Raw genomic sequence first — 14,262 nt, 5'->3', positions numbered from 1 at the left:
ACCTATCAGGCGCTAATGGTCAACCGGGTACTGGAGTCAACACATGTTGCTCCAGGTAGACTATGTAGATAGTTTCTATACGTTCTGGGTGTCAATATATGTTGCACCATCATCTGAATGGCTTGTCATCGGTTCTACCTGCACTTAATTTGGGCTGCTTCGTTGGCCTCTTCGTTGCCAACTGTGTTGGCCCTTTCAGAGCATCCCAATGTTCCTTTTTTATGTTTTCCTTTTACGTGCATGCTGCAACGATGACTTGCCATTCATATTAAATAACTTTACAACCAATACTTGTTTCCTTGTTTTTGTTTATCGGGCTCACATGTGTCAAAATCACGTGATTGCGGGGCGCCCTCGCAATCATCTTTTGACAGCGTGAGCATCTCATCCTCTTCACCTCACGCTGTCAACAGATTACCACGCCAGTTTTTGGCTAAGTAAAATAATTTTCACTTCCCTCCCTCCACTCCCTTTTTATTTTGTTTTCAATTACGATTTTGAGACATGTGTTTTGGCCCTTTCAGAGCATCCCAATGTTCCTTTTTTATGATTTCCTTTTACGTGCATGCTGCAACGATGACTTGCCATTCATATTAAATAACTTTACAACCAATACTTGTTTCCTTGTTTTTGTTTATCGGGCTCACATGTGTCAAAATAGCTAATTATACCTTCATTTACACACAACACAAATAAGTTAAGCTTCCCCAGTTTATTCAGAGTATACATATACAATACATAATATTATTTCTACTGATACTGTACAAGCAATGCTAAATACTACTACTACTACTACTACTACTTACTACTACTACTACTACTACTACTACTACTACTACTACTACTAAACTACATTTTGGCCTCTTGGGGGCTACCACTCATATGACATCGCTGTATTAAAGGTCCAGTGTGTTGTCACAGGAGCAAGTAAATCAAATGGTTGTTATTAAGTATATCGGAAGGATGTAAGTGACATCCGTTAGGTAAATTGTGGAATTTAAGTTTGTACAACTATTGAACGGCTAATTTAACAATGAAGTGTGATAGTGTGCATCTTAGTAAACAACTAAAAACATTCTGAATTCCCTTTGGTTGCCAATTAGAAATTAACCTATCCTACATTTTTGTGGTTCCACTATTAGATATACCCGTTGGTCTACAGAAATAAAGTGTAAATTATAACTGTGGTTGGAACTTTGATAACATTCACGTTTTAATTACCCTTTAGAAACAATATACCATTCATCCTAAAACTTCTATTACTCTGCAATCTATCCACATCTATATACCATATCCTTAGTTACAAGAAAGTACTTGTGCTGTGTATAAACTATAATTTATTACTGTAAAAATTTCCTCATATTATATTTTTATTTTGTATATATATTTATATTTTAGTTTTAGTAGAGTAATTCCATCTAGGAATGATTATATATTTTCTGTAAGAGTGTCTTTTTCAGATCTATATTTCAGACTCTCTTCTTTATGCGTTTATCTAGGTAAACACCTAAATATTTTCATTTTAATTCCAGCTTATAATCAAGATAATCAAAACTTGTTTGCAGAACTAGGCAATTACCAAAATCTTCATAGAATAGTGTCTGGAAGTTGTGAAACATGTGTGCTCTACAACAAAAGTCATAGTTAATCTTTTTTTTAGAGATAATTAATTTTAATTAGAGCAATGCGAGAATATGCCCTTTTGGTGCACAGGCTAGTGCACCAGAAATTCATGGACATGGGTTTAAGATTTATCACAGGGTTGCTATGTACATATCATGGACATACTAGTTGAATAAATCCACGATTAAATCTCTGGATTTTTGATTTCTTAAATGAAAGAACACAGATTTTTAAGTTTACAGGTAGCGTATCTAAGCAGTTAACTTGTAATACAGGTGCACCACAGGGATGCGTTCTCTCACCCTTACTTTTTAGTCGCGTGGAAGCGACTCTATAGTTCACTAAGTCGGTCGGTCGGTCTGTCTGTCTGTCTGTCGGTCTGTCTGTCGGTCTGTCTGTCGGTCTGTCTGTCTGTCTGTCGGTCCGGTATCACTATGCGTTTTGTCGCTTTATGACCTTATCTTGATATCAGTTTAATCTAGCTAAGTCAATTTTTCACAGAATATTCCTTATGGCCAGGAATCGATGTGGTTATGTTTTCACGGTGCGCAATAAAAAATTACGCGGTCTACGCACGATTTAACGAAATCACGTTTGTAATCATATCTTAACAACCATGAATCACAATTAAATAAAATTTGGTACTCATAAATTTCAGGGCATAAATCATCATATGGCAATACAATTACGTGCGTAGCGCATGTAACGCATGCGTACGCGCGCTTAAAATTTTCAAAATTTATTTTCGATGAAATAAGAGTACGTTTCAGGCAATTTTAAGCGTTTACAAAATTGCCATGAGTGCGCAGATTTTTGCGCGCGTTAAATGTTATTGCGCACACTTTTTGCCCGATTTCTGTTTTCTTGACTTAATTTTCAACTCGAAATTACGTTATACGAGCACGTCAAATGTGACAGGCTACGCACGTGTAAATTAAAAAAATATAAATGTTTTTAAACATTTCAACATTTTTAAACATGTTCAGTAATTTCGGTCAGTATAGTTCACTATGTCGGTCGGTCCGTCTGTCTGTCGGTCTGTCTGTCTGTCAGTCTGTTTGTCTGTCGGTCCGGTATCACTATGCATTGTAGCACGCGACTTAATGGCTGTTGGCCTTGTTTCATTATATTCTGATTTTTATAGTGATATTGATCCAAGTAAATCATTTAATGTTAAGTTTGCAGATGATACTTGCCTAGTTGGTTTAATTTCAAATAATAATGCATCCCTGTTTAATGAATATGTTGAACAATTTGTAGTCTGGTGTTGTAAACAAAATTTTCTTGAACTAAATGCCAAAAAAACTAAAGAAGTTATTGTTAATTTTAGAAGGAAAAATAAAACTAATCATGTAAATATTGAAATTGATAATGAAATTTTTGAAATAGTAGAAAGTCATAAGTACTTGGGATTAATAATTGATAATAAACTAAATTGGGAGAGCAACACTAAAGAACTCCGTAAAATATCCACAAACCGTTTCAGAGTTTCACAATGTACATAGCATGCAATTTATTTAACAAAAACTTTTCAAGATAGTCACTTGTATCATTTGTATTTATTTATATAGTTATCACATCGTATTATTTATTCTACTCAGGTACAAAAAATATCTCGAAATGGTGAAAAATTTTGACAATAAAATTATCTTGTATCTTGTAACTACTATGTGATTGCAATGGGGATAAAAAAAAACGTGATAACCAATAATATAGTACAATTTGTTAGACCAAAGTGCTCAAATGGTCTGTGAAAATCAAATGGAAACTCCCTTTACAAAACTACCAAATCTAGATAAACACCACATAATTGCATTTTGGTAACCATTTAAGGTGCAGAGACTGGCTAGTATATAACTAGGTATTCTCAGTTATATGAGTATCTAGACAAATAAAAAACCAAAATGATATATTGCTAACATAAAGAAGCAGATCAAATCAGATAGTTCATTGCCTCAAAATGAAAGTTGTAGGCATGTAACCATGTTCTGACCAATCTTTGCATAATAAGTTTTGCTTTAACCATTTATTTTATTTAAGGTCAGCGTAACATTTTTAGTCTGATTTGATTAATTACAGTATTATAATTATTATTATTCAAAATTATAATGAAATAACAAACTTTACTGATCAAATAATTTGATTACTTGTAAAACTATCGATATCATAATTTGGACAACTTTGCATTTATTTGTTACTACCTAAAACGCATATTAAAATGTTGACCTTTGATGACCTTATGTCAACGGACGAAATGATGTAAGTGCTCTTTTACATTGCGTATGATTGATTAACAGGATAAGAAAACATCACATTTTTGTTAAATGTTAGTTTTTGTTTGGTTTTATATGTTCTATGATTGGTAAATATTAAAATTTGACCCTTAATCACGAAGGATTGAAGGTGATTGAATAGATACCTGTTATAAAAATCTAATAAAAGACCTAATTGTGCTTCAATAAATTTGTTATAATGCATATATAATAATATATAATATATTGTTGTAATTGGTGAATTAATAAGTCATGATTGTCTAGTTTTAAATAACGTTTTGTTGACGAGCATGCAATCCCATAATTAGCATCATTAAACTACATTTTTAGAATCATCCATGCTATATGCCTTATTTATCTTCATAACATAATAACGTAACTGCACCCGAAGTCCAAATGTTAAAGTTAATTGTATACATTTATTATAATTATATAAACAGTTATGTTTGGTTTAATCATGTAACTCTACACGTTTTTCGACGTAAGGAGTTTCTGGTAATTTAACTCGACCAATAGCTAACTCTTGCAACTTCTTACGATCCACCTGTAAATGATAATTAAAGAAAAATAAGAAAGTCAGTTCTAATCAATATAGACGTTGTATGTTTAGTACATTGAAATATTTATTTGTATAAATTTATACATTTTTAGATGCCATAGACCTATGGCATCCAGATAAAAATAACGCCATACAGTACCTTTCCAGAAGCTCCATATGGAAAAGAGTCAAATATTAGAAAGTAAGACGGCAGGATAAAATCTGACATCTGAAAAAGAAAATACATGAAGTTTTAGTATATTTATTAAAGTGTTAAACATAGGTACATTGTTATGTATTTTGTTTGTATCACCTTAATAATGGTGTCACAACGGATAGAGTTCTACAAAATATCCATAATCAGCTCTTATTTTAAAGTGTGATATGATACTTAAACTTGGTATGCTAATTTGGTTCTGAAATTCTTCTTAATGTCTATTCAAGTCGTTTTTTATGGATGCCTGATAATTGTATAAAATAAACTATAGGGAGTCAGCTTTCAGTGTTTGTTTGATCTTGAGGTGGATACCTTTCCTGTAGCCACCTCTCCTTCAAAGAAAGTTTTCAGTTCTTCCTCTGTGATATCATAACCTTCGTTTAATCTGAAATAATAAGTAAATATTTTTTCTTTTAATTTATGTTAAAGATTGTCTATAAAAAACATGAAAAAAGATAATTATTAAAATCAGACTTTGAATAAGTCACTTTAAAGTTTAATAAGGTTTATCACGTCCGTTAAAAACGAAAACATCAATAATGTATTAGGTAATTTGTCGTGTCGTGATTAAGTCAAATTATTTGCGTTGTGCTTATGTCGTTGCGTAAAATCTTTAGTTTGAATAACAATTAGAAAATCGCACATTTAAAAAAATGTACAACACTAGTTTTGTCTGGAGATAATAATAGGACCTATCCTTAATTAAATAAAAACTTGTATTTATTAAAAAAAATCTTCAATATGTCTTTTTAGAGAAATATAATACATTTAGTGTAATATTATTCTATTTTTGGTATAAATGAAATAAACTTACACAACACAGGCAGAAACATCTTCACCAATCCTGTAATCTGGTATTGGTAGAACCTGAAATTGATTAATCTATCGCAATTCAGTTCATTAAAGATGATTTTAATAAATATACCATTATCAATGAATTGATATTTGAATTTGTATGATTTTAAGTAAGTTTTAATATTAACAATATTCTAACGAATGTAAATTGAAATTTTATGAAACAAACAGCAAAACAGTGTCCTTAGGAGTTGGAGCTGTGCTAAATTATTGTTACAAACCTAATAATGATACACTTACCTGCACATTGCTTATGGCAGGATGAGTTACTATTACACATTCCACGTCTGAAGGATGGATATTTGAACCACTTCTAAAAATTGTGTCCTGTAATAAAACCACTTTATGTATTAGCCGATACCCAGTGAAATATTTAAGAAACGTCAACGTCAATATACCCCTATTTGGAGCGGATTAATTTGCAACGCAGAAGCTTTTTTTTCTTTAAAACTTTCCAAAGAAGGTCGCCTCTGTTAACACAGGTACAGTTAGCAAATTAAAAGGTACCGGTATGTAAAAATGCTTCGTGTCAGGTTGATTCCTGTACCTTAGTTCGACCAACTATTTTCAGGTATCCATCTGCAGTTAGCTTGCCAACATCTCTGGAAAAGAAGAGTTACACAAACAAATCGCTTTCGTTATTTTTTCTTAGGCCTACTGTACTGCGGTACTTTGCTTTTATTATTTGCTATTATTCTTGTAAATTAAATATTGTCCATATTAATATGGACAAATACAGGATTTAAATTAATTGTTACGACTACTTTAATTATCTGTTCATCGGCCTATAAATTAAATATGACAATAGGTGACGCTGTTTTCTAGATATTAAAGTTGTGATAGTACCCTGTTTTAATCCATCCATTTTCAGTGATCGTCTGCTTTGTTTTCTCAGTATCACCATAGTACCCTCTGAACGCAACCGGACTACGTACCCATATCTCTCCCTTTTCACTCAGTTCTACGGGACAACCCTTTTCATCGACTACTAAAAGCTGACAGTGTAGAATTTAAAATGTTAGCCTACAGTGCAGCAATATATTATTAATATTATTATAAACAGAATGAGATAAGACAATTAGAAATAAGTCAATTGGCTTTACCTCTGTATTGGGTAAGGTACGGCCTGATGTATTCCAAAAATCTGGACTGTCATCGACTGTCAATGAACTGATGATAGTGGCTTCTGTTGACCCGTAAAAATTCTAGTGAAAGAGAAAAAAAAATGTACTAGTCGCAATATGTCAAACTCAGAAAGAAAAACATTTCCCTTTAGCATTTCGATAATTGTATTCATTGATATACTTTCTTATTAATTTTCAATTATTGTTCGTGTGTGTTGAAATTGGTTTACGTTAAATGTTCCAAATAATTTTAAATATTTGCCAACATTGTTATAGTTGACATGATGCAAATGCCAACAGAAAAATGTACGTAACACACGCAGAAATAGGGAGCTTAATTCGCAAGAGCATGTAAAACGTTAACTTTAACGGATGTCGTCAACATTCTACTAATTTGCAGCGTAAATTGTTCGTTTTGATTTCGCGCTTCGACGGCGGGTGTAGCGCATACAACATACGCCACTCGTATTAAATCAAATCATGGAATACCTTTTGACATATACTAGGCCTAGCTAGGCATGTTTTATCATGCATATTGCAACCTGTTTGGTTTAATCAACAAGGCCATATACATGGCTGCAGTCGCGTGCTCAAGTTAGGGTTTACCGACCAACCGACCGACATAGTGAGTTGAAGTGTCGCGTTGCACGCACGCGACTAAAAACATAACTTTAACTTTGTCATTTTTGTTTTCTTAACTATTTTGCAGAATTTAAACGAGTGTTCCATGTTTCGATACTTTTCTGTTAATGTTTTTATTGACGCTATTTTACAGAAATAAGGTTTTCGTATTGCTTGCGCATGAGCAGATCTATTTGTTTACACAGTAGACTGAGCTTGCGAGTTGACTGTTGGGATAGTTGACATTATACGTGCTCCTGCTAAAGCTCGCTAATATCTTCCCCGATAATTTAAAATTTACTTTTAGCATTGGCAACATTGTTAAATATTTAACCAAATAAATTGATTGATACTTTCCTTAATTTTTAATTATATTTTATGTGTTTAAATGTGTTTCTTTTTAGTGGTCTAAACAATTCTAACTATTGCCAAAAAAGAGTTAAAATTAATTTAATTAATACAATGTGCAGACGTTCGTGGCTATCAACAAGCTCCTAATTTTAATACTTTGTACATACCAACAAACGAATTCCAAACTTTGTGTTCATTTCGAAAATAAGAGCTGGAGGTATCGGCGAACCAGCGATAAAACCTTAAAAAGAATTTAAAAAAAAAATTGTCTCACGTGCAAAACAGATATTTATATTAGGAATTAATAGGCCAATTTTTACAAATGTACAGTATGTTGAGTATAAGAGTTTAAATTATGTATGAATCATTATAATAGGGCTTTGAGGAAGGTAAACGTTTGTTACAGTTACCCATTTTATGTATGACTCATACTTTACCACTACCCAATAGTGCATTGTTTGTTGATGGTTGATGATGTTGATGGTCAAAGAAAACATCAGAAAATATATGTATCGTTTCTCAGTAGGAATTTGGTTATGTACATTATGAGAAATACCCTTTATGGCTCAGCAATGGATGTTTTATACTCCGAGAGTTGTAATATACTTGAAAGCCAAGGTCCATGGGTTATTGTATTTGTTTTTTGTACATAGTTTTTGCATATTATAAAGAGATTTTTAGTAGACTGGTAATATTATACCTGATTTAAATGATGACAGGTCGTACTTATCACAAATAGGATTATACAAAAGATTAACCACACCATCAATGCTCAACGACAGAAAGGTACATCTAAAAACAATTTTAGATCAATTGATCAACTATTCTATAATAACAACTGTAATAATACAACTACCAGTATTGAATAGATTGGAACGGAAGATGACATGACATGCTCGTCACGCTCTGTTAACATTGCCCTCTGACTGAATTGGAAACTATTGAATTCCGCGCATAATTGTTTGTGAATACTTTACCTTTCTGCTTCAGAAGCCTGAATAAACTTTTCAAAGTTGTAGGCTGGTGAACAAAATACAGAAGTTGTACCAAAAAAAAGTGGCCATACTTGACTAAGTAGCGTTGTCGAAATGTAAGCTATGTTGCCGACGAATGCTATCTTGTTGATCTTTGGTTTTAAAAAAGAAACATTACTATTTAAACAAATAATCATTTTTTGAATTATCATAATATATGTTATAATATTGTTATTGTTACTATTGTTACTAATAACTATGCTATTATTGTTGTAGTTGTTGTTGTTGTTGTTGTTGTTGTTGTAGTTGTTGTAGTAGTTGTTGTTGTAGTTGTAGTTGTTAGTAGTTGTTGTAATTGTAGTTGTTGTAGTTGTAGTTGTTGTAGTTGTAATTGTAATTGTAGTTGTAGTTGTAATTGTAGTTGTTGTAGTTATAATTGTAGTTGTAGTTGTTAGTAGTTGGAAGTAGTTGTTGTAGTTGTAGTTGTAATTGTAGTTGTAGTTGTTAGTAGTTGTTGTAGTTGTAGTTGTTGTAGTTGTAATTGTAGTTGTAGTTGTTAGTAGTTTTTGTTGTAGTTGTTGTAGTTGTAGTTGTTGTAGTTGTAATTGTAATTGTAGTTGTAGTTGTAATTGTAGTTGTAGTTGTTGTAGTTGTTGTAGTTGTTGTTATTGTTATTAGCATTAAAATTATTATTAAAATTATTATTAACGTTTACGTTGTCGTTGTCGTTTTAGTTGTCCTTGTCGTTGTCGTCGTCGTCGTTGCCGTCGCCGTTATTGTTATTGTTATATGGTAGTTGTTGTTATTAATATTTACATTATTATTATTATCATTATTAATATTAACGTTGACGTTGTCATTTCAGTTGTCGTTGTCGTTGTCGTCGCTGTCGTCATTATTGTTATTGTTATTATTATATTTTATTTTCAGCTTTTTCCACAATGTATTCGCGCAATTTTAATCAGTTGTTTTACATATTTGTAGATTATATTATTTACGATACAAATACGCAACCAATCAAAAGCTCCAAAAAGTTTGAATAGACCAAAAAAAAAAAATGTCATAGTTATCATCTTCTTTCTTATTTCGATCGTCATATACTCTGGTTTTCGTCGTTTGACTTTTTTAATCGTTTGTGTATAGAAATTAGTAAACTAAAATACGTTTTAACCTACTTGTTTCTCATCAAACTGATCGGGTAGAAAGGAGTTTCCATTAAGTGTTTGGAAATGAGTATACGGTACCAATTTCGGGGATCCTGTTGTGCCCTATGTTTATAAAAAAACATTATAAAATATTGGTACATAATATGTACCAGTACTCAATAATATAATAAACAGTTACTAATGTACTTAATGCACGTTGCACCTCAGAATAAAATGTTTCATCCAAACTTGGGCAATTAATTCAAGAAAAGGTACAAACATAATATTTTAAAAATATAATCTTTACTGAAATAGTGTTTACCGATGTCATAGTAATATGGCAGATGTCATTCATTGTAACTTTTTTCGCCGCTTTTGCTACTTCCATCTCACGTCCCGGAATAGCTATATCATCGAAATTCAGCATCCCACTGAATAAAAAAATTACATTACAATATTTCGATAACTTACAGTATAACCAAATGTCCTTGCTGTTGATGAACATGTAATCGGTACCTACCTTTTGCAATTTAAACCAGCGGCTATGACTTTTTTCAAGTAAGGGAACCTAGAGAAACCATATAAAACAATGTAAAGTAAGCAAACTTGTCTACTGTTACATATGTATGTATACAATGTATACAATTTTAAAATACTCACTGTTTTGAATTTAGGTCACCTGGAATACTTTCACTTAACTCTGGAATCATTTCACAAACCATCGGGTAAAGTGTATCAGGGCTACGAGTTATGAACAGAGCTTTGCATGATACCTGTAAATAATAATTGCTAGGAAGTTTATTTTATCATTTTTGTGGCGTTTAAATAAATCCTAAAGTCATGTAATCATGTTATTAAGCAACATCAGTCATAGGCAACAATAAATTGATCACAAAATCTTACTTGTGACATTACTTTCATTAACGTTTGATGAGTATGACCAATTAGTAGATTAACCTGAAGAAAGAATAGAACAATAATGCATTACATTACAAACAATTCACGTTTTAGAAATTAGCCTACATTTAATATACTCGAGGTACTAGCCTACAGTATACCAACCTAACCAATATCTATAATGGATATAATTTGTTTTACTAAAAGAAGTGCCTACCACACCGACTCCAATTGCACTCGCTGCACCTGTAATAAGTGGCCATTCTATGTGGTTATGACCTATAACAGCTATAAGATCACCACGACGAAGACCAAGTTTCAGTAGGATTCCGGCTGCCAAGTTTATTATCTTAAATATAAAAAAAAAAATTCACAGTTCCTGTAGTTTAAACAACAATTAAATAATATCTATTTTTTTTCTCTTTTGTGGCGTTAACCACTATTTATTCATTTCATTTCATCAACAGATTAATACAATTATTTCTAATATTAATAATAACTATTCATTGTTATTCTTACTTTTGTTTGGTTTATAATATATATTATAGGTATATATAGGTATAGGTATATATAGGTATATATATATCAACAAATCAGGCAAAGAACATTAATTCTAAACCGCCCGGTGATATACTGAAATTTAATTAATTAATTTGAAACGATAAAGATAAGGAAATCTGTTAGAATGAGAAAAAGTCGCCCCAACCGAGACTCGAACTCGGACCGCCTGCTTGATATGCAGACGTCCTAACCATTAGACCACTGGGGCTTTCATGGTATTGTTCGAACTCGATTGGATAGCGACTCTTTAACATTCTCGGCGTGGTACGGCGGAACAGCACTAGTCCTCAGTTGTACGCACGCGCATCAGAGATCAAATTGATACGCCCTCATCTTATATATATATTTTTTTTATATTTTATCAACGTTACTGTTCTTGGAATCAGAACATTAATATTTCTTTTCTGTTATCCACCTTTTTTCATAATTTTCTAGTATTTTTTTGTTCTATAATTCTCAACATCTAAAATTCTGAACACTTAACTAATAAATGTACTGTAGGAGATACATTTACTAATGTTGTATAGTTATTTTCGGTAGTATTTTTTGACATATAATTCATTTATACCCTATATACAGATTATTTACATTATTTTAAAATACGAATATAAAAAAAAAACAAAAACAAAAATATTAAAAATGCTTTTCTTACTCCTGTGTCTAGTTTTATGTCTCATGGTTATATTTGTTTGCTTATCTTCTCGTGCGTTACTTATTTCATATAAGATAAAATGAAACTGCCTATGTGTATTATACAACATTATTATGTAATATATTTTAAATAATCAGATTCACATCAATATAAATTATAATAGGTGGTTAAAGTAAGATCTTTTGTTTTTTTCCGCCATAAAAAGACGAGACAATGATGCGGTCCATTTGTTTACATTTTTCAAAGTATGTGCCTTGTAAACGCAGAAGCATCCAATAGAGAACATGTGGTCTACATATTTGTTTCCTGTACCTAGTACAATGTTTCGATAATTTGCCTCGATCCCAAATTTGTGCATGGTGTAAACGTTAAATAATATCTATTGCAAAAATATTTCGATGTGTTATTTAGTAATCAAGATTTCCCATTCATTAATGTACATTCGAATCATTTGCTCACCTTTTTCTTGAATTCAACAAACGTAACTCGTTCATTATCACCGACAAAAACAAGCATTTCTCTGTCCGGATTTTTCTTTACCCTCTCTTCCAACATTTCGTGCATTGTCAGCCCAATAAAGGGCTTTATACTGGGAGTATGGACGTAGCTCTTTTTTCTCAAGAAAGACATTTAGACAAAGTTACAAACGTTTCGAGTCTACTCAGATATGATTCTACTAGACAAATTAATTTTTACAGTCATATCATACGCTGTCACGTGTTATTTTGTTACTGGTTAAATAAAACTTTATAGCCAAAATTGTACAATGAATAAATAATTAAGAAGACTAAATAGGCAACTTACTGTTGGTGGTGAAATAAGAAGTACAATAAAGAACTAGATTGAATTCGTCATTATGACGAATTGTGGGTTATATTATGCATTGATTTAAATACAGATAATTGATTTTTAAAAGATATATTGGTTGATTGATTGATTTTGTCAGAATCTTTAATTATTTATAATACATGAATTGGCTGGTCTTGTATTTCACAAGAGTGTGATTAAATAAATAAATACAAAAAAAAAATAAAAATATGAAAGATAGGATCTTGAATTGCTAATGCAAATACTATAGCCGGTATCACAATCTGATCAAAGATCCATCCGCGTATAATGTCATAACCTAACTTTGTTACATAATAATAAAGACATAAGTTACTTTTTCTCTAGATAAAATTGAAAAAATAATACGGATAACACCAAGGTGGGACTCAATCTCGGTACCTTGAATGCAGACGCGAGCACAGACTATCTATAACACAACTACTAAAAGTTAAAGAAAGATTCCTCCATGTAGTTAGTACGAAGTAACCATTGTGCTGCAGATAGATTATTGCATACCGAAATGAATCATAATTTTTTACTTTGATGATGATGAAGTTGTTATTTCGGTCTAAGAAAATGTCATAGTTTGTTTGAATTAATATACAATTAATGATGACGTAATCAACTTTTTTTCTCTTAATTTTATAATAAATCATACATATGATACATACACTTTAAGAAAATGAAATGAAAAATAGGGATTCCCGAGCATCTGAAGATCTATATTAATTTAAAATTTAGCATATTTTCATCGTTTTGTTAACTTACATGTGTGTAGTCTTTCACTACAATATGATGAAATTACTAAATAAAGGTTGTAAAACTAATATTATGATATACCTCATTTTAAAAAGTCGAAAAAAATAATAATACAAGTCTAGATTATAACAATTTTTTCAGATTTTATCTAAATACGGTATGCAAATATTAACAAAGTACAAAGAACCTTGGACAAATAAAAAAAAAGTTATACGATTGTTTAAGAATTAAATATAAATTCCAAAGTTTGGGACTAGTGTATACGGTGTTCATTTAAAGACTGGTTCGAGAGAGTGGCAATTGATATTGGAGTGCTTGTCTTGTTTGATGTATGTAATATTACAATTATGAATTGTCTGTGTATCAAAGGAAAATATAGTTAAAATGTAAACAAATTGTCATATTTTGTTCACTTTTGCATATGTGAAGCTCAAGTCGGGTGTTGGTATTTTGTGAAAGAGTTTTATTTTATTTGTCTCGAGTCCACAGGCACAAGATATACCAAACTCCGATATCAACATTTCCATCAGATACTGTATACGTGACACAATAAGATAATCAATATACTATTATTGCGGATGTCCTTTCGAAGACCAGCAAATTATTTTGAAGATTGGCAACTAGTGAAATAATTAAAATAATAAACTGTTAGCAGCAGTATTAGGCATTCGTCCAAAAGAACATAACTCATAACGATCTCATTTTTGTTCTGCAGATAAAACACAATGTCATATTCTGCGACCTACATTTCTTTTTTCATTGGTAATACAGATGTGTTCGTACATTACCTAATTATTTGTATCTATTGTATTATTTTTGACAGTTTTTTGTTGGAATATTTATC

The 14,262-nt window shown here is 31.4% G+C and overlaps 1 protein-coding gene and 1 non-coding gene across 2 annotated transcripts; both read right to left on the bottom strand.

The window, feature by feature from the left end:
- Window positions 1–3,148: 3,148 nt before the first annotated feature.
- LOC140043629 (medium-chain acyl-CoA ligase ACSF2, mitochondrial-like) lies at window positions 3,149–12,486 on the bottom strand. Its single transcript, XM_072088147.1, has 18 exons — window positions 12,291–12,486; window positions 10,836–10,967; window positions 10,625–10,678; window positions 10,382–10,494; window positions 10,242–10,289; window positions 10,044–10,152; window positions 9,752–9,844; window positions 8,580–8,728; window positions 8,303–8,394; window positions 7,770–7,843; window positions 6,610–6,711; window positions 6,353–6,501; window positions 6,054–6,108; window positions 5,747–5,833; window positions 5,466–5,518; window positions 4,964–5,036; window positions 4,595–4,663; window positions 3,149–4,440 (listed from the first exon to the last, which is right to left on the bottom strand). The coding sequence occupies exons 1-18, from the start codon at window positions 12,459–12,461 to the stop codon at window positions 4,348–4,350; spliced, it is 1,716 nt and encodes a 571-aa protein (XP_071944248.1). The 5' UTR covers window positions 12,462–12,486; the 3' UTR covers window positions 3,149–4,347.
- Trnad-auc (transfer RNA aspartic acid (anticodon AUC)) lies at window positions 11,316–11,387 on the bottom strand. The gene has a single exon. It is a non-coding gene; the product is annotated as a tRNA-Asp (tRNA).
- Window positions 12,487–14,262: the final 1,776 nt, after the last annotated feature.

The sequence above is a fragment of the Antedon mediterranea genome, chromosome 3, assembly GCF_964355755.1.
Source record: "Antedon mediterranea chromosome 3, ecAntMedi1.1, whole genome shotgun sequence".
Classification (NCBI taxonomy): Eukaryota; Metazoa; Echinodermata; class Crinoidea; order Comatulida; family Antedonidae; genus Antedon; species Antedon mediterranea.
The sequence above is the reverse complement of the archived record's forward strand: the minus strand, read 5'-3'. Positions and strand labels throughout refer to the sequence as shown.

What these genes read in the sequence shown, in the direction of transcription:
- LOC140043629 (XM_072088147.1), bottom strand. Translation starts at nt 12,461, where the DNA reads ATGTCTTTCTTGAGAAAAAAGAGCTACGTCCATACTCCCAGTATAAAG. An exon ending in GTACCTTACCCAATACAGAG is followed by an intron (nt 6,502 to 6,609) that starts GTAAAGCCAATT and finishes CTACACTGTCAG; the next exon opens with CTTTTAGTAGTCGATGAAAA. An exon ending in AAATAGTTGGTCGAACTAAG is followed by an intron (nt 5,834 to 6,053) that starts GTACAGGAATCA and finishes GTTTTATTACAG; the next exon opens with GACACAATTTTTAGAAGTGG.